Genomic DNA, 24,873 nt, shown 5'->3' with positions numbered 1-24,873 from the left:
TCTGAGCAGGAAAAGTCCTTGAAACTCTTATCTCCAATAAACCACCAGAAAACCCGAAGTGGCACTGTGGCTCAAGTGGTAGAGCGCTAGCCTTGAGCTGAAGAGCTGAGGGACAACACTCAGGCCCAGAGTTCAAGCCCCATGACCGACCCAAAAAAAAAAATTAAAAGCACTTTCAGAATCTTTCATTTTTGTGAATTTCATATGCACAAGTCCTACTGGGTCAAAATCTAGAAGGAGTAAAAGTGGAAAATCTAGACATTTCTAATTGCTCAAATAATTGCATGACTGTATCTCAAGAATGTGACCCACTGTGACTTTATTATGCTATTGTAATACCAAGATCACAGTTTAATAAATTAAAAGATGACATCATAATGAACATAAAGAATCCTTAACAACAATGACTAGCATCATTCTCACATAACTAGGATGAAGAGTTATTGCTAATTAACATTGTCTGTTTCACAAGCAGTCTATGAGCTATTTTGGGCCAATGAAAAAAATTCCCCACCTATTTAAATCTTAACAAATGTTTGTTTCCTCAGTCATAAAGCAACAAAAGCGTTAAGTCTGTGGGAGTGTTTGTAGCTTCCAAAATTATTTTTAGAAGAAATACATTTAATATACCAACAACATCCATTCTTCTTATAGATTCCACAACACCCACAGCATCAATGCCATATGGTAAAAGCTCTTCATTGGATGTGAGATGACTTTCCGCTAAAAAGAAAAGTAGCATACTAATTATGTATTTAAAGAAAGTAATTTCTCTATCCAAAGTGAAAGTTTAATGAAAAAAATACTAATTTAAACCTTCAAGACTCAGTGCTTGCTGTATTTCCCTAAACTTCTAACTAAAATGCTGCATTTTATTTATTTATTTAGCCAAGCTGGAGACCAAACCTAGGTCTTTGACAATGCTACATAAAAGCTCTACAAAAGCCGGGTGCAGGTGCCTCACACCTGTAATCCTAGCTACTCAGGAGGCTGAGATCTGAGGGGCCGAGGTTCAAAGTCAGCCCAGGCAGGAAAGTCTGTGAGACTCTTATCTCCAATAAACCACTAGAAACCCGGAAGTGGCACTGTGGCTCAAGCGGTAGAGCGGTCACCTTGAGCTGAAGAGCTCAGGGACAGCACCCAAGCCCAGAATTCAAGCCCCACGACCGACCCAAAAAAAAAACAAAAAACAAAAACAAACTCTACAAATAAGCTACAAGCTACAATCTTCCACCCTCTAGAAAGTTCATGCTCACCCAGTCATGAGATCTAGGGTAATATAAAATTAAAGCCTAAGATTTCTTAAAATTGTAACATTCTTATATCAACTTATGACTAAAACACATTTTGGTCATAGTATATAAAAAGAATTGGTTTTTATGTTAATCAGAAGGTATGCTAGTGAATATCTTTCACCTTTCAATGGATCATAAACTAAAATCTTAAACATCTGTGATTTTAATAAAATTACTAAGGTATGTTTTCGTAGTATTCACTCATTATTGCACCTATAAAAATTAACTTGTTTGAAAATGTAAAGGATCAACAAAAAAATCTTTATGCAGATCATCACTCCAAAAGGCTAAAATATCAAAAACCGGTTGAATTGATTGCCATTTTGGAAAAGAACTTCAGCTAAACCATACTTACTGACTACACGCAATGCTCCCTAAGATTCCCCCCTCAGCATGTTGCCAACACCCTATCTGGGCAGGCGCCACAGCCGGAGCGGCAGGTATTTCTGTGAGGCTGAAAGAGAATAGGGCCTGTTTCTTGTGTTATGCCAAGTAAGTGCCCCCTCCCCACCAAAAAAAGAGAGAATGGAAGGAAAGAGCAGGAATTAACAGGATAAGGAAAGGGCAGATTAGCAGTGTAAATGGAAAAAAATCTGATTGATACTCTGATTGTAATTCAAGTCCTAGTAACTTGACTTCAGCATTATATCTGCTCCAGCAAACAATTTGGTTCTTTTCACATAATGAGATTCAAACAAGACAACAATGAAATAAGAAATCAGTAACAGTTTGGTTCTGTATGGCTCATGTTGGACTACATATATAGAGCTGTCCTAATCATTCCATGAAAATTGCACCTAATAATTATAACCTGAAAATCTCATCTCCCAGCATGCAAGAAGTGATAAAAACAGCTAAGACATAAGTACAGGATAGCACGCACCATAACTCAAGTATGACAACTACTTTGAAGTCTAAATACAGTCCTCTAATATTTCATAAATTTCTATTTTCAGAGTATCAAACTGTAAGAGACTGACCACTTTTTCTGCCTTTTTCTTGTTATGTTGGAATATTCAAATGATACTACAAGAAAATCGGCCGTCATTTGAATCCTGCATTCTCTGTTTATATAAACTTCTACTGCCATTTATTTGCTTTGAAAACGCCTTTACCTGCTCCTTCTTTGGATCTTCAGCCTCACTCCTTCCTTAGATAAGGATGTTCCCGGAAGACCTGCCTTTGATCTCCTCACTCTCTCTTCTTACAAGCTACCCTTTAGTAATTTTATGCAGTTATCCCTACAAATATACTCTGAACATCCTTAAGAAACCACACATTCATCATATCCAAAAATGGACTCATTTTCCATCTCCAGTCCACCAACTGTCCCTCCTCCAGAAAGTCCCTTTCTGAGAGCAAAGAAATTCACCAGATGATAAAACTAGAAACCAAAGTGAGTCCTGTCTTCTAATTAACCATTTCAGTTTTATTTCCTCTAGTGTTCAGATTTTTCCAGGGCAATCCAGCCCACCACCACCTTCCAGTACAAAGTCCACCTCTCAATCGACAGTATTTTTATAACCTCTATTTATCTCCCCCCTCCAATTTTGCTCCCACGTTCCCATGACAACCCATGCTTCTCTTTTATTAACATTCATTTTTGTTTGTTTTGGTAACACTGAGGTTTGAACTCAGGCCTAATACTTGCTAGGCAGGTGCCTTACTACTTGGGTCATGCTCCCCAACTTTTCCCCTTTAGGTATTTTCAGGTTAAAGTCCCACACTCTTCTCCAAGGCCTGACCTCAGATGTGATTGATCAATCCTCCTACCTACTGCGTCCAGCAGAGCTAGAATTACAGACCTGCCAAGCTTGTTTAGTGGGGTGGATTCCTCAATTCTCTGCTTCCGGAGTAGGTGGGATTATAGGAATGAGCCACTTTACCTGGTCTCCCTTGTATTCTTGATTCACTATTCAAATATACACTGACTGTGTATGAGGCACAGTCTAACAAAAGCTATGCATAAACCAATAGATAGCTACGGATCCTTACCAAACTCCCTGTCAGCTCGGTATTCTCACTCTCCACCAAAGTGTCATAAGCAAAAACAATGCCTATGATGATGCTCATATGGCCAATGTGAGAGAATCACTGTGTTCTCAGTGTCTAACATAACATTGACACATAGTAAATTGTACCACAAAGATGTGAACAAATGACAACTTCTCACAGTCATATGCACACACAAGCACACATACACAGCAGGACATCTTTTGAAGCTAAGTTTCTTTTATTCAACTCTTTATCTTCCACTTAGCAGTGTCTTGCAAATGTATGCATAAAAATACTAAATGAATGAGTCCCTAAAGAGAAACTCAGTAGGGAAATTTAAAAAGTTGAAAGAGATTAGCATATTCAAATTGCCTATGACAAGCAAAGATTATAAAATCCCTAATCCTGGAAAACATTAGATTTAAGCAGGTGAGACACCATCAACTAAATGGCTTTGAGTTTTGTCTCAGGTTTTCCGAATTCTTCATTTCAAAGCATCTCAGTTTCTAACTACTTTTTAAAAGCAGTCAAAATTACTTCTCCACTGACATTGAATGTTCTCCTAAATAAACAAATTCAAACCAGAGTTCTGCCCCAGCTGAAGCGGGGTAGGGTAGACACGAGTCATCTGCTCAATTTCTTCACCATCTTTCTTCACAAGTCTTTAATGTACATCCATGGAAGGCACTTTGAAAAATCACTTAGGAGAACCAGCTTCCCTGGCACCATCTGTTAAGGTGGGTTAAGAGCAACATGGAATCCTCAAGAGCCAACAAGGATCTACAAGAAACTTTTGTAAAGACACTATAAATAGGACTTGTCTTTCTGACATCACGTTCTGGGTCTCAGAAGTATTTGATTTCACAAAGCTGGTCCTTTAAAATCCATCCAAAGAGCCTAGAGAAAAGGTGGTAAGAAAGAAACAAGTAAATTAGTTTCTAACCTGGATTGAGAACTGTTGGACCTCTGAAAGCCATACAATCCAGCCCAGCTAAAAAGAAACCACCACAGAGACTGAGACCTAGAACTTGGTTCCTGTGTGTATATATGCCCAGAACACCCTCCTGCTGCAGATGCTCTTCTAGAAAACAGCAGCTGCAAGTGGTGGGTTGATGAGGTCAGAAGTAATGTCTTTTCCTATCAACACGCTGATGTGAAGCTAGTAACACATTCAAAAGGCACTTCCTACCTTGAAAATATAATTACATTAAATCCCCATTGCACCTAAATATTTTTAGATGTTCTCATCCATTTCATAAGTCAAATAGCTAGTAGAAATGCTTTTTTTTTCTTTTTGCCAGTCCTGGGGCTTGAACTCAGGGCCTGGGCACTGTCCCTGTGCCTCTTTGTGCTCAAGGCTGGTGCTCTACCACATTGTGCCACAGCACTCCTTCTGACCTTTTTTAAGTAGTTTATTGGAGATAAGAGTCTCATGGACTTTCCTGCCTGGGCTGGCTTTGAACCTCAATCCTCAGATCACAGCTTCCTGAATAGCTAGGATTACAGGTGTAAACCACCAATGCCCAGCTTAGTAGAAATACTTTTAACTAAGTCCCCAAAATAAATTGATTTCAGATACCCATAAATGAGCCACTACCCTCAGCTTCCAGGCCAGTCAGCTAGCCAGAACAGTGCTTTCTGCAAAGTTTCTGAGACCCCAGGAAGTAAGAACAACAAACTTGGAGAGCTACTATTTCATTTGTCTGCTCGGCTGGAGTGAGATCCTTTAAAGTTAACTGCAACCAAATCACAGAGAACCTGGTAGCAAATTGCCAAGACAACTGTTCAAGGGGGAAAAAAAGCCAATTAAGTAGCAGGGGTGTGAGGAATACTTAGCATTATTCAGGAAACTACTCCAACAGACTTCCTGGAGTTTGGGTAATATAAAATGAAAGATACAGCGGAACCACTTGCTAACTAAAAATAAAACCAAAAGTAACAGCAGATAGAACTCTACTTGAAAGATGTACAGCCAAAAGGTTTATAATGCCAAATTTTTAAAGAGGCAAACTTGATTCAGAGGTATGATGAAAAAATCCCGAGTAGTGATTATTTCTTCAGTAAAAATTAGACTTATTCTATCTAATAACATCTAAAATTAAAGAGCAATGGACAATTGTGTGAAGAAAGAATATATCCTGCACGGAAGGAGAAAAAACAGTATTAGCTTCTGCTTCAGAACAGACGAGCACTAACTCACTTCTAAGAACTCAATGAACCTAGCACACATAATGACAGAATTTTGACAGGTCTGACATATTAATCATAGGAGAAACTGCCAACACTCATTCTGTGATCATACTTGTCTAGCATTGTATTCACTCTACAACACACAATCATTCCAAAAATGGTTAACATAAAACCTACAGACTCCCCAAAACTGAACTCCCACATAATGATTCATCTAAACCTTTCAGGTTTTCATGACTGAAACCACCACTTAATAAAGCAAACATTATTTTCTCCTTTTTTAAAAAAAATATACAAAATGGTAAGAAAAAAAGCCATTGTTTTAATATTAAGACGAATTATACTCCCCATCAAACACTCACTTCTCAGGTCATTCTCCCAATTTTATAATCATGAGCACATGATAGCAATTAAGTCAACAAAGCACCCTTTTCCGAAGCTAATGTAAAGAAAGTCACACTATGTGACTGGCTGTTCTGAATTCTTCAGTGTATTTGAATGCTTTATTTCAGGTTTTTGAAAAAAACTGTGAAAGCTGTAATTATGATTATATAAGGTTAACAGCAGAAAATATGAAAACAATTAGAGAATAAAACAACAACTAGAAAATAAAAACTCCTAGCACCCTCATTAAGTTTGTGCGTTTTGTTTGTCTCTTTGTTGTTTTGAGACTGAGTCTCGCCCTTAATTCACCATCTTCCCATTTAAGGCTCCCAGGTGCCAGAATTCTAAGCACAACCATTCTTGGTTTTGGAAGTCCATTGTTAACTACCTCATTATATTTTGTTGTAAACATGTTCTATAATCCATTTTCAGAAATGGTCCATTACTGAATATAAGTTCCTGGGTTCACACTATTTTGCAAGTATTACTATAACAGGTATGGTGATGCAGAAATCTTGGTGCCCTCTGTTTTGAACCATTTCTTAAAAATCCCAGTAGGTGAAGTTATGGGGTTAGTGGGTAATCACTGAAAAGATACACTAAACTGCTTCCCAAAATCAATGATCAATGTGCATATGTGTTATGTACTGAGTCTTACTACCTTTGCATGGTATTGTTACAGATCAATAATCTGACAGAAAGGTGATTTTAGCTTTTAATGAACACTCTTTATTAAGGAAACTGTAGTGTTTTTCCAAAGCCACTTATTAGTTGTTATCCTGTCATATATAATAAGTACTAGTATATACCCTTAACATCATAGGATTGGCAATGCTCTGTCTTCAGATCTTATAAATGCTGTAACATTTTTCTATTGGATATTTTTAAATATTTCAAGTCATTCATTAGCTGTGATTTTTTGGGGAGGAGGGGGGTCGGTCGTGGGGCTTGAACTCTGGGCTTGGGCGCTGTCCCTGCACTCTTCAGCTCAAGGTGCTTGAGCTACAGCACCACTTCCGGTTTTCTAGTGGTTTATTGGAAGTAAGAGTCTCAGGGACTTTCCTGCATGGGCTGGCTTTGAACCGCGATCCTCAGATTTCAGCCTCCTGATAGCTAGGATTACAGGCTGTTAGCTGTGATTTTTACCATACTTCTCTTGAATATACTCCTGTCACTCACCCATGAAGAAGTATGAAATAATGAGCACACCCAGTAATAGATAACCTGGGTGCCAGCACCACACCATGACCCACCTGAGTAACACACTTAACTGTTCAGTTTCATTTGTCCCTTGGTGATTAAATTTCCCCTTTAGCTTCAAAATTCTATTTTTGCTTTCCCTCTTAATTCCTTTCTCTGGTGATGCTACAATTCTTACATAATCATAGGTATCAATTTTAGGAAAGCATACTGAATAGTCATCTACATAATAAAAGATTGCAGTAAGCTAACAAAGAAAGTTAAGAAAAAATATGTATATAAAATTAGGAGAAAAATAAATGACAAAAGAAGTACTTTGAATACCACGATATATCTGACAAATAGTGATATTCTTAACTCCCACTAGGGTGCTCTGCTTTGTTTCTCCAGGTATATGTTACTTTTGTATAGCCATGAGCAAAATACTAAGAAAATAACTGGAGAAAAGGTTAATTTTAACTGCTGCTTTCAGAAGGTTCAGTCCATAGTTGCTTGACATCATGTACTTTGCCAGAATAAGGTAGTCGAAGCATATGATGAAACCTTTTCCCCTGATGGCACAGGAAGCAAAGACCTAGAATGGGGCCAGGGACACAGTAGACTACCCACCCATCCACCCAGTGACCTATATCCTCTACTAAGGCACTGCCTCTTGAAGTTTCTAGAACTCTGAAGAAAAGCACCATCAGCTGGAGACCAAGTTTCTAACATATGAGCCTGTGGAGACATTTCATACTCAAATTATAACACCAGAGGATTCTCAATGTGCCTTTAAATCCCTTCAAAATATATAGTAAAACTTTGGGTGAGAATCTTCATGTTTCTGGGGAATAATTATCATAGCTTTCAGCATATTCTCAACAAGGCTCACTTAGCAAAAATATTTAAGATCCTTAGCCTAACCAAACAGCTCAATTTCTCTCATTCGCTTTAAACTCCCTGAAGTGATTAGGTTTATATTTTCCGTGTCCTCTCCATTTCAGAAAATGTCTGAGACCACTTTCCAACAATGGTATGAAGCTTTTCTACCACCACATGGGGTAAAGGGGGGGTGTCCAAGTAAAACTGGGCTCCATATAAAACTGGAGCCTGTGTTGGAACTGATGTTCAAGAAGAAACATTGTATGATTCAGAGATGTGATAAAAATGCCTGAGTAATGCTTCTGTCTTTAATCAAAGTCTGAATCATGCTACCTAGCATCTAAAGGGAGAAAGCAGTACATAGGAAAAAGAAAACTACAACAGCCAGAGGAGAATCTGCTTTGTTCATTGCAGCCCACCTTGGTGCTGCAGGTGCACCATGCATGACAGCTAGGCTCATTCCAAAGCAAACAAGACCTATATAATGGCTACAATGTGGCTGTATCCTAAAAACTAGCACCTTCATTTCACCATAAAGGGTTCTGCCTCCCAAAGCACAAAGTATTTCCTTTGCTTTTATGGGGTCTGTGGATGGGCAAGGGCAAAGTGCTTCTACTGGAAATCATTGTCCCAGAAAACCAGAGAAGCAAGGCTACGGCAGTTTTGTTTAAATATGCCAGTTCCAAATTATCCAATGTAGGAGGCCAGGCATATTGAGTTCCCCAGTAAACTGGCTTCCTCTTCCCAATTACTAAGATGGTATGATTTGGCAAATCCTGAGATGAAGAAACTACTAGTGGAACCTAACAGGGTAATCAATCACATCTCAGAGTCAGGAAAGACCCTGCATTGCCCATAAGATCACTAGTGACCACATCAGGCCTATAAGCTGCTTGGGCCTTCGAGTGGAGGTGGCATTCCTGACAACCTGGCCGAGGGCTAAGGAACCTAAATGAGAAAGTAGGCCATGCTTGGGCACAGCTTGACCTGTAACATTTAAATAATTGGATCCAAAGTTCTCAACCAGATACAATTTTGTACCCCAGGGACATCTGTTAGTATCTAGATACATTTTGTTGTTGTTGTTGTTTTTTGTTTGTTTTTGGTCAGGTCGTGGGGCCTGAACTCTGAGCCTGGGCGCTGTCCCTCAGCTCTTCAGCTCAAGGCTAGCGCTCTACCACTTGAGCCACAGTGCCACTTCCGGTTTTTTTCTTCTTTGCTTATGTGGTGCTGAGGAATCGAACCCAGGGCCTCATGCATGCAAGGCAAGCGCTCTACCACTGAGCCACCTTCCCAGCCCTCTAGATACATTTTTGATTCTCAAAACTTGGAGGCAGTCGTGATGACTGGGGGGGGGGGGGGGGGGGGGGGGAATAAATAAACATGCTAGAATGCCATGACATCAACCTTTTCTCACCCCAGCAAAATATGGTCCAAGATGTCCAAGTTTAAAAACCCTTATTGAGACTATAATGCAGGCCTCCATCTGCATTTGTCTCAAGAACTCAGAAAATGTTACAGGCATGTCTGGTCATAACCTACCCATAAACTTATAAAACTTACAACACAGTTTTATGAAAAAAAAATCTCAGGTTTGGCATGGTATCTAAAGAACAATTTCTCTAACTCCACTTAGAATTCCATCATTCATTTACTCAACATTTACTAAATCCTTACTATGTAACCGAGTACAGTGCTAAAGCAGTAAAGATGACAGTGTCTAAGGAAGAGGGGACAATCTGATTCACCTCTGCCTTGGCTCAGAGCCGGAGGATACAAGAAGAACTGAAGCAGTCAGACAAGACAGTTCCAATCCCAGTTTCTGCAACTTACTTCCCTGAACCTCTATCTCTCCATCTCTGGGGCAGGTGGAATCAGACATCACTCAAAAGAGGAAGGTGAAACAAGGTAATTCCTGTAAAGAACAACATATACAAGATTCTGGCACCAGAATCAAATACACTGAAAACAGGGTTATAGCATGGGGGAGGAACATACAAAACCAAAAAAAAAAAAAAGAAAAATCACATGGTACATTATAAGTCTTAAAAACAACAGCCTGAATCTTGTATATACATTTTTCTAATTTGGGGAGGGGAAGGGAAATAACAAAAAGGATAGAGGCTGACCCATTGCAACGATGGGACGTACAGGACACTATGTAGAAAACAAACTTTACAACTTTGGGAGGTGGGGAGGAAGGGGAAAAACAAAGGAGGAGGTGACAACGCTCGATAAGAAATGTACTCATTACCCTACTGTACCTCTGTACAGTATTTTTACAATAAAAATATAAAAAAAGAACAACATATACTGCAAAGTATACAGTCAGCATTCAAAACTTAATGCCTAACTCTAATAGCAAAGGGTAACTTTATAAAGTAATCAATAATCTGGAAACTTCTAGTATGCAGAAGACAGCCACTCTCCTAACTGTTGATTGTGACAGTTTGAATGCACTTTCAGGTCAAGTTAATTGCTTCTTGCATAACATCTAAAGCATCAACTCTTCCAATCTTATCTCACGATCTACACACCTTCCAGGTAGCCTCATGTCCCTATTTGTGGAACAGACTGAAAGATAAGGTCACTGGCAGTGACCAAAGTACCAAAATTCAAATAGTCACAGCAGGGGAAAAAAAAGAGGAAAATCTTAGGCTACAACTCAGGAAAGATAAAATGTCCTGAGTGGAAAAAGGAGGAGGAGGAAAAACAGGAAGAGGAAAGAATGGAAAGAAAGGAGAGAAGGGAGGAGGAGGAAAAGATAAAAAATGAATACAAGTAAATTTAATTTAAAAAGGCTCAAAAGTCAGTATAAGAATCTGTGAATTAGAATTTGTGGAGAAGGGGAAAAACAAGTTGTTTAAATAGGGATACAGGTAGACCCATTGCAACAATGAGAAGTACAAGTCTTTATGTCAAAAACGAACTTCACAACTTTGGTGGGGGGGGGTGGGGAGGATTGGGTGGGGGGGAGAGGATGGGAAGGGATGGGAAGTGGAAACAAAGGAGGAGGCTAATGCTTGATAAGAAATGTACTCATTATCTAGCCCATGTAATTGTAACCTCTCTGTACAGTATTTTCACAATAAAAAATAAATTAAAAAAAAAAAAGAATCTGTGAATTACTGGGCACCGGTGGCTCTTGCCTGTAATCCTAGCTACTCAGGAGGCTGAGATCTGAGGATCGCAGTTCAAAGCCAGCCTGGGCAGGAAAGTCCGTGAGACTCTTATCTCCAATAAACCACTCGAAAACCGCAAATGGCGCTGTGGCCCAAGCAGTCCAGTGCTCGCCTTGAGCTGAAGAGTGCAAGGACAGCACCCCAGCTCAGTGTTCAAGCCCCATGACCGACAAAAAAAAAAAAAGTGAATTTGCATGTGTTCTGGTTTAGATATGAAACATCTCTCTAAAAGGCAAAAATGTTAATGGTCTGGTTGCATCCTAATGGACTCTTTTTGATATGTGACTGGATTACAAGGGCTGTTATTAAGCCACTCATGAATTCATAACTAAGTGAACTGGTTGGAACTGAGGGCTATTTGAAGTCAGTCACTGAGGACTTAACTTTAAAGGGAGTGTCTTGTCCCGGGACCCTTCCTCTCTGTCTCTGCTTTCTGATAGCCAGGAAATAGATTTGCTCCTAGCTATAGGCCTATAGCAATGAAGTGAGAGGACTATGGACCCAATTATCTTAAACCATGACCCAAGACAAATATGTCCTTCCTTAATGTTGTTTTTCTCATGTATTTTGTTATAGGGACATATAAAGTAACACAGCATACAAAGCATTTTAAAAAGAAAATACTTTCAAATAGCAGCCGTCCTTCACTCTGTACATTCTTATCTAAGAATAGATTGACAGCATATTAGCCTCATCTGAGGAAAAAACAGTGACCAAATTACTGTCATCTAACAAATCAACCCAGATGACAATGCCAGAATCTAGTGAAAAAAGAAGGCATTAACTTGCCCAATGGTGTCTGAAGCCTGCAATACTAGATAGTGAGGTGGCTGAGATCAGAGGATCATGGTTTGAAGCCAGCCCACAGAGGAAAGTCCATGAGACTCTTATTTCCAATTAACTACCAAAAAAGCCAGAAGTGGACCTGTGGCTCAAGTGGTAGAGCACTAGCTTTGAGCAGATAAGCTCAGGATCAGTGCCCAAAAACTGAGTTCAAGCCCTAGGATGGGCACAAAATAAAAAAGTAAAAGAAAAAAAAAAAACACTACCCATACATAATTAAATAATAATTTAACAGAAAACTAGGGTTAAGAGTATGGATTCCCTTAACCAATATAAAAATTTAACTCCTGCAATCCTAGCTACTTGCAGTCAAGAAGCCAGTCTGACCAGAAAGTCTGTCCAGACTCCTCCAAAATAACCAGCAAAAGATCCAGGCTTCCAGCAGAGCAAGAATAAGGTCTTAAGTTCAAACTCAGTACCAGCAAAAAAATAAATAATAAAAGCATAACAACTCTTTATACATAAGACACGTTTGTCTCCAGGTATGTGATCTATGAACTAAAGAGTCTCCTCCTTAGCTTACTAAAAAGCTGTTCTGTGCCTGTATAACCAAGCAACTACTTAACACACCAGTGAAATCCATAGCCTTCTTCCCACAAATTCCTGCTATTGAGATGGGAGCCAAGGCAAATGTTAAACTTTCCTGTAAATGCAAAGAAATTCTGATGTAGTTCTGAATAAGTTTACATTTCTCTCAATGTAACTCAAGAGGATAAAAAGGCTTAGTTATCGACTTTGTGTTAGGGAAAAATAGATGTTATCTAGGCTCAACATGCGTATCCAATGTAGTCACTTGAGTGTAAGGGCCAGATCTGCGTTAAAGTGCCAGTTCTACTTCATTTGTGACCTCAAGAAGTAATCAAAATTCAGAATCTCAGTGCTCAGACTTGCAAAACTAACCAAATAAGTCGATTAATTAATCTAAGTTTCCTTCAAAGGATGATTCAGTTTGAAAGCAAAATCTTAACAGTTCTTTGAATAGGGAGGGAATGGAATAAAGGCCCTTAGAAAAATGCATCGAATTACAGGTTTGTAGATTTGAAAGGTCATTCAGTGACATAAGTCGTGAAATCTGTGCCTACTGCTGGTTTCAATCTCCTGGATGAAAATAAAATGAAATGACCAAAGAATTCTTGTCAAGAATTCTTCCAGTCTGCTGCAAAATAACTCCAATGAAGCAATAGTTTATATTCCGAGTTGTGCATTCCTACGTTATTCCTTGGCTAGTATACCATACTCAGCTACACTGTACCAATCAATACCAGTTTAATGACTGACCACCAATATTCCAATTAAACAATAAAAACATCAACAGAAGCTTTTATTCTACAATACAGAAGAAGAATACTCTCAGATTTCTAGAGTCCAGAAGACCAAAAACATTGCCAAACCTTCAGTTTTACATTATCTAGCTAAACCTCTTAAAAGATTAACTGGCCAAACTGGTAAATAAGACTCTTCACGAAGCAACATTAAAAAACAAAACAAAACAAAAAAAGCTTTGCTATTGGAACTGAATTTTCTTCTTACAAGTATTCCTAGAGAAACTGACACTTTTGCTCTCAGCTTGCTTATACACTTCACATATTGGACGCTTAATCTACACACAATTTCTAAGAAGCACTCTGCTCACTGTATCCCAGCAAGTATGACAGCTCTGATCATCAAGGAAAAGAAAAGTCAATGACTACTCACTTTTATCTGTGCCCCTATCTTTTGCACACTTCTATTCAGTCACAGACGTTTACTGTGGCAAATATTAACAATGATAGGTAAAACAAATATTTCTTCCAGCATTTCAGCTAGGGAGTGAAATCTATATTTTAACTAGGCAAACTCCACCACTTGCTAACAGAGTAAATCAAACATTTTTAAGACACAAGTTTCTCTATATCCTCTCGATGAAACTACACCATGTTAGAACATGTTGATTTGTTAATTTTGTAGTCAGAACTAAAAACTTGTTAATTTCATAGTATGCCAACTGACATTTTACCAATAAACTCCAGCTGAAGCTTTAACTTTCAAGAACAGTTATCTCCTTCCCCTCTGCTTTTTGCAGAAAGCAAAAGATTAGCACAAAGCCAACCTCATATTTACTGAATCATGTGTGCATGAATTTAGACATAATAAAGTGACAACGATAATGAAGATCATGCTAAATGATATACCTCCAGCCTAGATGAGTAAAACACTGACATAAGCCCTGGATACCAAGTCTAAAACAAATGAGTTAAGGCCATAAAGTACTATACTAAGAAAAAAAAATCCATTCCATGCTTGAGGAGCTAAAAGTAACTTTTACAGGTAACATTCAAATTAAAAAAGAAAAACTGCCATAGTAGTACACATAATAATTTCTCTTTACTCAGTATTAGCCAAAACACTACAGACGACTCTGGTAATTCAGTATCCTGTACATGTTCAGAAATATGCACAATTAGAAATATTCATGAATGCTATGAAATCCAAGTGTTTAAAGATTTTTTTTTAATAGCCTGGAACATTTTCTGAAAAAAGCCTTACTTGAAAAGAATCTCAAACCAAATCACTGCCACGCTTCCTCCCAGGGCAAGATCAGGATCTACTCTAGTTTGCACAGATGCTTGTGGGTTTCAAGTCACACTGCAATTATTTGGGTCACTTTAAAATGGGTCAAGAGTGGCACTGGAGTATCACATCCATAAAAAAACCAAAACCCAGTATTTGCAGGATTTTAGATCCTCAAACCATGGGGTCGGGTCGTAATTGCATAGCTTTTGAGAAGGAGCAGATTCTGGGGACAAGCTCCAGAACCTCTTTTGCAAGGCGGGGGAGTGGGGGGAACCCCTAAAGCACGCAGGAATCCCCTGATGGGTGTGAAGCAGGGGATTCCAAAACCACACTGAGAGGCGCCTGGGTGTAACAAGGTGCCTAAGGAGGCCCAAGTTCACCCTCCCCGGCCGCTGGGGGGAAGGGGGGAGAGTGGGGATGGGAGGGGGGACGGTGTGGAGGGGAAGGACGGCGGCAAGGTCCCGGGATCCGCGCGACCCACCTGCGCAAGAGCAGCGGGGGGCCGTGTCCCGGGGACCCCGGGTCCGGCGGGGCTGCAGGGACCGTGACCGGGGAACCCCGGGGTCCCGCCGAGCTGCGGGGGCCGTGACCAGGGGACCCCGGGGTCCCGCCGAGCTGCGGGGGCCGTGACCAGGGGACCCCGGGGTCCCGCCGAGCTGCGGGGGCCGTGACCAGGGGACCCCGGGGTCCCGCCGAGCTGCGGGGGCCGTGACCAGGGGACCCCGGGTCCCGCCGAGCTGCGGGGACCGTGACCAGGGGACCCCGGGTCCCGCGGAGCTGCGCGGCGGGCTAGAGGAAGAACCTCAACTTTTCGGACTCTGGCAGGTCCCTGCCGGACGCCCGGGCCTCGGTTTCCCCGGTGTGTGCGGGGCTCGCGCCCGCGCCGCCGCCCCGGAGCGGCGAAGCCGAAACGAAAGTTCCCCGGGCCGGCCGGGCGGCCACTTCCTGGCTCTCCGCGGCCCCGCCTGCGAGCGGCGAGCGGCGAGAGCGTGGGCCCCGGAGCCGGGGCGAGGTGGGGCCCCGGGCCCCGGGCCGGCCGAGCGGCCGCCACCTCCCGCCGCCCCCGTCCGCCAGGCCGCCCGCCCGTCCGCCCGCCCGCCCGGCGCCGCCGCGCACTCACGGGTAGGCATGGTGACCCCGAGCCGGGCTCGCCGCCGCCGCGCCGAGGTTCAACGGGGCCGCGCCGCCCGCACCATGACCGCCGGCGTCCGGCCGCCCGCGGAGACCCGGCCCAGGCTGGGGAGGGAAGGAGGGGGCTGGTGAAGAGCCGAGCGAGCGGACCGCGCAGGTCCCGGCCGCCAACGCAACCCCGCCGGCGCCGGCCGCCACAGCCCGCCGCGCTCCGAGCCGGACAACGCGCGCCGGGGGCGTGGCCACGCCCGTGACGTCAGCGCGTCGCCCACGTCCGCCCACGCCCCCTGCTCCCGTGGGATGACCGGTTCCACCGGGACCCACGCCTAGGGGCCTGACCCCTGCGCACCCGCTGGTGGGATTTGTGCTGTGTTTTGTGCTTTTTGCTTTAATTTCTCAAAAGCCATGTGTGTGGCTTTCGTTTGGACTGATACGTGGGCTTGGGGCTGCGAGGGGGTCAATTAAAGGTGCTGGCTCGAGCCGTGCTGTGAGCTGCAGTCCCTGCAGAGCGGGTGACCCGAGTGACCTCCCGGAGACGCCCGGAGGCCCCCGGGCGGCGGCTGCGCCCCTCCCCCAACCCCGGGGACCGAAAACGTCCCTTTCCTCCCGCTCCTCGGGTGACTCAGAGCGATCCTGTGCCACCCGAGGCCATCCCCGGGGAGGGCGGGCCCGATCCCTTCAGCGGATCAGGATATTTGATGGGTTTAATTGTCACGGAGCTCAGCAGGCCGGAGCCAGAGTGCCCTCCCGAGCCTGCTGTGCACAACTCCGAGGGGCAAAACAGAGGCTCGCCCCAGGGATCTGACACAATTTCACAGTGGTTCGGGATCCTTGGTGGCCACAATGACCTGGCTCTCCTGGGTCCTGAGCTAAACTTACTGCCCTCTTTGCCAGGATGATGTATGTATAAGTGTACATTTCAGACCCTATACCCTACGGAAATGACATTCGGCAGAATCTTCTCCTCTCTATTCTGAGGGGAGAGGTTAAAGAAGATGAAGATAAGAGCCAGGAAGGGCTCTTATCTTACTTTAGTAAAAAAAAAAAAAAAAAAAAAACCGGTCAGCCCTTGGAGAGGCTGGGGAGAAGGTGGAAAGGGTGCCAACACTGGGCCTTGAACCCGAGACCTGGGAGCTACCCCTTCATTTTTTTTTCCTCAAGGCTAGCTCTCGAGCCACATCTCTACTTCCAGCTTTTTGGTGTTTAATTGGGGTTAAGACTCTCATGGATTTTCCTCAGCTCTCAGCCTCCTCATTAGGATTACAGGGGAGATGGAGGGGAATTTAGAGTGAATCATAGAAGCTGATGAGAGGGGAGTGTGTACAAGAGATAGGAAATTGTCTCTTGCTAACAAAGACACATCCTAGGCTCATTGGTCCTTAGGCTTCAATGCCCTACTATATATGCTATCATCTTCAAATTTTTCCTGTTTCCACTTTTCTCCCTAAAACTTGATCTAAAGATTTTTGTTATTGAATGAGGAATCCTGTTACCTTACCAAGTGATGACTATATTTGTCCAAGGGTATAAAAACAAGACAGTAAAACTATAGTTACAAAACAACCTTACACTCAATCTTCGAATCCATCCTTTGACAGATTATTTTTGTTCCTGATCAGGGTAATATTAATTATTAATGTAGACCACATGGTAGAAAAACCATAAAAATAAAGCAGCCAATTAAAGCAGACTTCAATACTGATGCAGAAGAGAGAGTTCCAGACTGTCTTGGTAGTAGATAGATATGGAAAAGGAAAGAGTTGGATCTTGATGCAGAAAAATAATCCTTGGCATTTGTTGGCTGCTAGCTTGGAAGGAATAGAGAGGCATCTGCTAGTTATGTAACTCCAAGGTTGGAACAAGGAAAGCCGTGGTGCCAGGAGAGCAGAAGTTAAGTTGGAAAAGGGCATGAAAAAAAGAATGTGAGCTTTTTTTGGACATATAGAGCTTGAGGTGTCATCCAAGGAAGACATCCAAGAGAACTTGAAGGAAGCTAGGTATATCAGGCTGAACATGGGCTACAAGTCCAAGCTGAGCCCTCTCAGGGTGGGAGATTTGTGAATCTTTGGTACAGGGACAGAACTGAAGCTGGATGTCAGAAAGAGCCCTCTGGGGGAAGCTGGTGGAGCCAGGCAAAGGTACATTCAGAAAGAAAGGGGACCCAGAGGGCACAGTGCCCCAGAAGCCACATGTGGGCACAGTTCCCAGGGGCAAGCATCTCCACTTTCATTACTCGGAAAAGATGCAGATCCCAATAGCCTTGAAATAGTCTGGCCCAGAATGGTTTGGTTTGGATTGGCTTTTTAAAAAAAAAAATCACCTTGGTCTTTGGGTTTTGTATTGCTGCCAGAAAATAGAATCAGCAATCAAAGATTTTAAAGAAAGGACAGAACAAAGTCAGGAATAATATCACAGTAATGTTTCCACAATATGTATCATTTTCCAAGTTAATATCTGTAGAATTTGGGTAGCACTGCTGTCCCCTTGAGTCCCCCCTCAGGTTCCAGTTTGGCTTGTGGGTCCCCTCAATTCTTACCACTAGGAAGCAATGATTCTGCTGCCATCACATCTTTCAGTATCTCACCTAAAGGCAGAGTTACCCTCCCCTGGGCCCTCCTTTCCCTGCCCATCCGCTCTGTACCAATACTCCTCTCTTAAGACTCATGAGAACTGGCATCTGTGCATCCCATCAGAAGCTACATTACTGAGCACCTGCCTTTGAACATTTGTGTGTGTGTGTATACTTGAGATGAGCTGCTAGAACCCTCCTCAGGAAATAATGTACTGCTTTCAAAACCTAAGGTTTGAAGAAAACATTCATTAGCACTTAAATGGGAGAATACTTTTATATGTTTACTAGTACATTTTTCAAAATATAGGCCATTAAAAATAGGCAGTCTTTGTCCCTTGGTGTTTTATTCCTTCTCTGGAAATAATTAAAAGATCAAAATAATATTAGAAAGGTCATTGTCAACATCTTACTAGAGTATTAGCTTTTAGCCCCGAAAGCTTGAAATAGCCCTGTGCCCAGTTTAGACCAGTATTTGCTTCAAGTTCTCACTGAGATGATTCATTTTTAATTAGCACACATCTTAATGCTTCCAAAGGCAATTGCAAGCAAATTCAGAGTTTACAGGAAATAACTGTAAGGCTGTTCACATATTCCGTAAGCTTGTTCTCAAAAGATAATAATGTGGCAATTTGATGTTCTCATTGCATACAGTTCTCTTTTTTAACCACAAAATATCTACACCAGTGATAGTTGTCCTTTCTTAGTTTAGGATTTCTCTCCATTTTTCTCTACCCATTTCTTTCTTTCTTTCTTTTTTCGGTGGGGGAGATGTCTGTCATGGGGTCTGAACTCTGTGCCTGGGCGCTGTCCCTCAGCTCTTCAGCTCAAGGCTAGCACTCTACCCCTTGAGCCACAGCACCACTTCTGGCTTTTTTACGTGATGCTAAGGAATCAAACCCAGGCCCTCATGCATGCAAGGTAGGCACTCTACCACTGAGCCCCTTCCCAGCCCTCTACTCATTTCTTAATAGTGAGTCATACCCTTCCGATTTGCATAAGCAGAGAAAGCATTGTTTAGGCTTAAAACATTGGGATTTGAAACCTGCCGTACATTTTCAACTTGTCTTTTAATGATCTTTGTTCTCTCTGGACTTAAGTTTTCTCAGTTTCAAGATGAAGAAGCAATCCTCCGTGTTGCATTGTTCTTTCTGTGTGCCTTCTCGTGGCACTGGTTTTCAAACTTAACTGAACTTTAGAACTGAGGAAACTTTCACAAACACCAAGATCTCACTCTGAGATTATCAGGTTGTAATTGGCCTGCAGTGTGACCTGGGCCTGAGCCTGGTTGAAATCTTGCCAGATGTTTCTGTTGCTGTCTTGAGCCAAGACTGTACCCCTCTGCCTTCAAGAAGAGCTGAAGCATGGAGAGGTTCTAATTCAGTCTTCTATTCCACACAAGGCCATTCCTGTTACTGATTACATTCTGTGTTGAGACCACAGACCTCGAAATTCCAGAACAATTTGCTCACTCGTCTGCTAGCCAGAGTAGCTGGAGACACCTGGGTAAAGAAATGAAAAGGATAAGCTGAGTAATCACTCAACCTTTCCCATGCCAACTAGGACACTGTACCAGCGACAAATTCCTGATCAGCCCCCAAGCCCAACGGCTCAGTCATCTACGCTTTATAACAGAGAATTGCAAATGCATAAGAACCAAAATCCAGAGATAATAAGGTTAGGAGTTCTTGATTAAATCAGACAAAACAGCTGGAAAGCCTTCCTTAGAAACACTATCATTTGAAACAATTAGAGGAAAGAATTATCTCTCATTGCTATTTACTAAAATGCTAGCTTGCTTTAGCATTGAACACAAAGTGGAGTGGAGCTGTGAAAGTGGAAAGAAAATGTTCTGTTTAACATTAGTGACATGCAAGGGAGTGAGGGCCTTTGCATTTATGATGTGGTGGATCACATCTTACTTATTGTCATGGAGCATAGTAAGTGCTTAGTGATTATGTAAGGAAGACTGGAAAACAAGAAAGAGGGGGAGGGATGAAGTGGAGAAGGAGAGGAGAAATGAACGTAAAGGTCATAAAGACAGGAAGCACAGAGATGCCAATTAAGGAACTAGAAGAAGCTCTTTATAATCAATTGAGGAAATAGTCTGAATTATACTTCCCTTTCTGTTTGCACACTTGTAGTTGATCCTTTCACAAGGAAATTGAAGCTTAGAAAGATGAATGCATGGGAAGAATCTTTCACCACCGCTGAGTGTAGGTTGGCTTTAACCAATATGTTAGAGATTTAGGAAGGGTAAAGAAGGTTGTTCTCTCTGTTGGAGAAGAGAGGTCCTAGTCATCCCAAACCTCCCAGAGGCCTCCATATACCACCCAGCCCCTGGTAACCAACCAGCAAACGTAAGATTCAAAAATGAGACAAGCAAGCAAGCTCAGCCTAGACACCCAGCTGAAATCAGCCCAAACTACCTACACACAGGAGCACGCATGAAAGAAATTGTGATTATTTTAAGTCACTTGAGTTTGGGAGTAGTTAGTTATGCACTCCTTGATCATTATTAATTAGTTATTGCAAACTGCAGCTAACTAATATTAGTGTATAAAAAATAATGCCAGGAGATAAAAATCCACCCAAGTCTTTGCATGTGACATGTACTATGCTATTTCTTTTTTTATTATGTTAAGTAGTTGTGCAAAGGAGTGTCACCCCTTCAACATTCTTAAGGACCTTCCCTTACTTTTATTAATTTTGTGGTATGTGCAATGAATTATTGACTGCACTCACCCCTTTTCTTCCCCTTCATTGTCTATACCTGCTGTGCTATTTCTTAGCACACATTTTCTGATATAATCCTCTGACGAGATGAATAACCTTGGTGCTTTAATGTGAAGAAACTGAAGGTTGAAGAAATTAAATACATCGCTGAAAGTCACATGAGTAAGTAATGTCTTTGCAATTTGAATTCAGGTCTGTCTGCCCCAAAACTCATTAAACACAAACAGATTCAACTGAAGAGCAAATTATGGGCCCAACAGGAAATGCAAATTCAGACTGTGCAAAGAATTCTTGTCTCTATTCCAGTTCGTCTTGCAGAAAAGAATTGTCAAGTCCTCCAGAGGAAAAGCATGTTTTTCCATCAGTATCTAATTCCTTAAAGAATGCCCAGAAGGCTTTGTATTGATTCTTCTTTTACAGGCTTGAAGCTGAATTTCAATCACCGTATAATTGTTTACTAGCCTCTCAGTTGGGAAAAAGATAGAAATAAGAAGTTGCATCCAGTTTCTATTGTTTTGAAATGAACTTTGTTAAAATTTATGTTCACCTTTCTCAGAAAAATATAAGTTAGCCAGGTGCTGGTGGTTCATGCCTATAACACTAGCTACTCAGGAGGCTGAGATCTGAGGATTGTGGTTTGAAGCCAGCTTGGCAGAAAAGTACTTGAGACTCTTATGTCCAAATAGCCACCAGAAAACACAAAGTGGCACTGTGGCTCAGAGTAGTAGAGCACTATCCTTGAGGGAAAAAAGTCAGGGACAGCGCACAGGCCCTGAGTTCAACCCCAACAGCTGACAAAAAAAAAAAAAAAAAAAAAAAAAGCCAGTTCCCTACTTTAAGCCAAAATGCTAAAACACAGTGTGTGGGCTCACTATTAACACAAAATATGAATAGAACTTGAAACATTCAATCCAGTAAGATATGTAATGCTTGTTTCTATGAGAAGTACTTTCTCATAAACTAAGTTGTTTTGGTTTTTAATGTAGCTAGCAAGATAGAGGGTTGCCTATTCAATTTGCTTGATACAAGGTTGAGTTGTCATTAGATATTATCACTGTTAATCATATTTATGTCAAATCATGAATGTGACTGAGTAGTTAGAAATCAAACCAGAACACTTTTTACTTTTAAAGAAGAAACTCAATGACAACCAAATCCTATTTGTATCTAGTAAGATGGGAGAGAAGACTCATAAACCTATTCAGAAATAAGGAAGAAAAATCTCACAAGCAGATGGCTAAAAGGAGGGTAGGGAATTCTGATTGTTCTATAACACTGTTTTCATTAGCTAGAAGGGGGTGATATATATATAGCACTTTGAGTTGTCTATAATTCTCTTGTATCTTATATTTCTAAATATAATATTTGTCTTCAAAGCCCAAGAATTAGCTGGCATGATGGCAGACAACTATAATACCAACTACTAGAGAGGCTGAAGCAGGAGGACAGCTTGAGCCTAGGAACTCAAGACTAATTTAGAAAACTCAGCAGGACTACTGTCTCATAGAAAAGATCACATTTGCTCAATTCTAAGACGCAATTTTCTTTTCTCATATAAATGGTTGTGGGATAAGGATGTACTTGGCATTCCAACTTCTCAACTATGGAAGAAAATGCTTGAGTTTCCATACACAAGTGGTTGTCACTTTCAGGCTTAATCAAGCCGAGGTCCAAGCAATTTTCCCAACAGTTATTTTCCTTGTAGGACCACTGGAAGTTAAACTGTAATCTAAATTTGTATTCTTACTTGTTGCTTAAATCACTAACTAAAAAACCACAATACAGGATATCAATAAAACAAAAAAAATTACTGTGTGTGTGTATCATGAAACTAAAGGCTGTAGAAATGCTAAGCTCCTCTAAATTATAGGTCTATTTAAATAATAAGCAATAGACAGTGATAATAAACGAGCTTCAAAGCTAGCAGTGTTGACATGAATGAATCATGAAGGGACCGATAAACATCCCCCAGAGTTCTATCTGCAAATGCTTCCAGGTGATTTTGAGATAAGTAATTTTACTTTCAGTGATAAGAAATTCAAGAAAGCAAAACGCAGAACAACCAGTGACGCTCTGAATTTGAGCTGCTATGTAGTTAAAACTGGTCAACTTTGATGAGTCTCACAATTTGACCATTAGGTTAAAGGCTACAATAGAAGTCAAGTTCAAATTTGTGTAAAGTAGTACTTCACCATGTTCATATAGACATGTGACTCAGAAGAATAGTTAAGTGCTAAATGAGAAGAAAGGCCTAAAAATCTTAAATGGTGTTATTTATATGAAAGTTCTCTGTAATTTCATAGAAAAATATGTTCTTTTTGCTTAGTTTTTAAAGTACAGGGTACATTTGATGAGTTTCTTGTTTCTAATTGGTGGCATTTTACAATTTCATTCATATGATGTATGATATAATGTATGAAATATTTATTAAAAGTCTAATGTTTTCTTGGACTAAATGTGATGAGAGCACACTTATCTAATCGATGGAATTGGCAGATCTTAGAACTACTGCTTATTAAGTACCTATGAAAATAAGATAACCAGATAATTAAACTATCCTAAAGGTATCTTTTATTTACATTGATCAGAAATCATTTTGAGTTCGGTTAAAGCTCACACTTAAAAAAGAGTGAATTCTTTTTTGAGGACCCAAGGGTTATGAATAGGAATTCAGAAAGCCAGAAAGGTTGGGATTATAAAATGGGAGTTCATGGAGAACCCTGAGGGTAATATGTTTTTCAATGCCTCTCATTGCTTCTCTTTCTGTGCATCCAAGATGGTCCTATGATACTTCTCAAATCTTTTGATCTACTATATTAAAACAACATCCTAGGTTTAACGTTTCTCTGTTAGTCATAGCTCTAAATTGCCAAGAGAACATGATAGACATCTTCTAAGTAAGACATCTGTCATGTTTGAATGGACTGTAGCCACTAAACAGATGGTGTATCCGTTTTCTGCCACAATGATACTAAAAGAAATACCTTAAGACTCAGAGACTTAAGATATGGAAAACAGCCCAGATGTCCCTCATGGATGAAAGATTAAGAAAATATAGGCTATATACACAATGGAATTGTACACATCCATTAGAAAGAATGATACTACATCATTTGCAAAAGAAAAAAAATGGATGGACCTGGAATAAATGTTAAATGAATTAAGTCAGGCTCAGAGACACAAAATACATTTGTCTTCTCTTATAGGTAAAAGCTAGAACTAATTTATAAGTATACAAATAAACACACAGTGTTGTATGCCAATGTACATAAATGTATTAACCAAAGTATGGTATTTGCAGGGGAGAATTCAAAGGGTATATAATTCCTTAGAAAAACAAACTCACAATCCAACAAAATGAATACCAGGAAGCTGACACTTGAATGGTATTTGAATGGTGGAATGTCAAGGGTAAGGGGGAAATTGAATGAAGAAGGAAGTGGGAGAGGTTGCAGTCATTTCCTAAGAAATTAAGAAAACATGAGGAGAGGATTGTGAGGAATAGGGGAAAAGAGCGGATGACATAGATAAAGATGGATTACACGCATAAACAGTTCAATGGTAACTCTTTGTACAATAAAGATCACAAAAACAAAGTTCTGAAAAAATAAAGGCTTAAAACAACAACCCTTTATTGTTTCTTGTGAGCTTATGAAACACCTGGATGTCTTTAACGATCTGGAGCAGAACTCACTGAATTTGGTCAGACACACCAATATGGCTACAACTTGGGGTGGCTAGTTTAAGTTAAGAGCCTATGAGATAACCTGCATCTCATCTCCTACCAGGTCAGCATGGAGTCATTCACATAACAGTGACAGGAATCTAAAGGAGAAAATCACGTGCTAATATTCAAGTGGTGTTTTTTGTTGTTGTTGTTTTTATTGTGAAAATACCGTACAGAGGGGTTACAATTACATGGGCAAGGTAATGA

At 41.0% G+C, this 24,873-nt stretch overlaps 1 protein-coding gene across 1 annotated transcript in view; it reads right to left on the bottom strand.

Moving 5' to 3' along the window:
* The window catches only part of Efr3a (EFR3 homolog A), an 84,739-nt gene extending 68,905 nt beyond the window's left edge, over positions 1 to 15,834 (bottom strand). Inside the window, exon 1 of the mRNA XM_042699913.1 lies at positions 15,624 to 15,834. Coding sequence (XP_042555847.1) covers positions 15,624 to 15,633 — 10 coding nt within the window. The 5' untranslated portion in view covers positions 15,634 to 15,834. The remainder of the gene's footprint in view (positions 1 to 15,623) is intronic.
* Positions 15,835 to 24,873: the final 9,039 nt, after the last annotated feature.

Source organism: Dipodomys spectabilis, unplaced genomic scaffold (assembly GCF_019054845.1).
Source record: "Dipodomys spectabilis isolate Male_0828 unplaced genomic scaffold, ASM1905484v1 ptg000264l, whole genome shotgun sequence".
Taxonomy (NCBI): Eukaryota; Metazoa; Chordata; class Mammalia; order Rodentia; family Heteromyidae; genus Dipodomys; species Dipodomys spectabilis.
The sequence above is the reverse complement of the archived record's forward strand: the minus strand, read 5'-3'. Positions and strand labels throughout refer to the sequence as shown.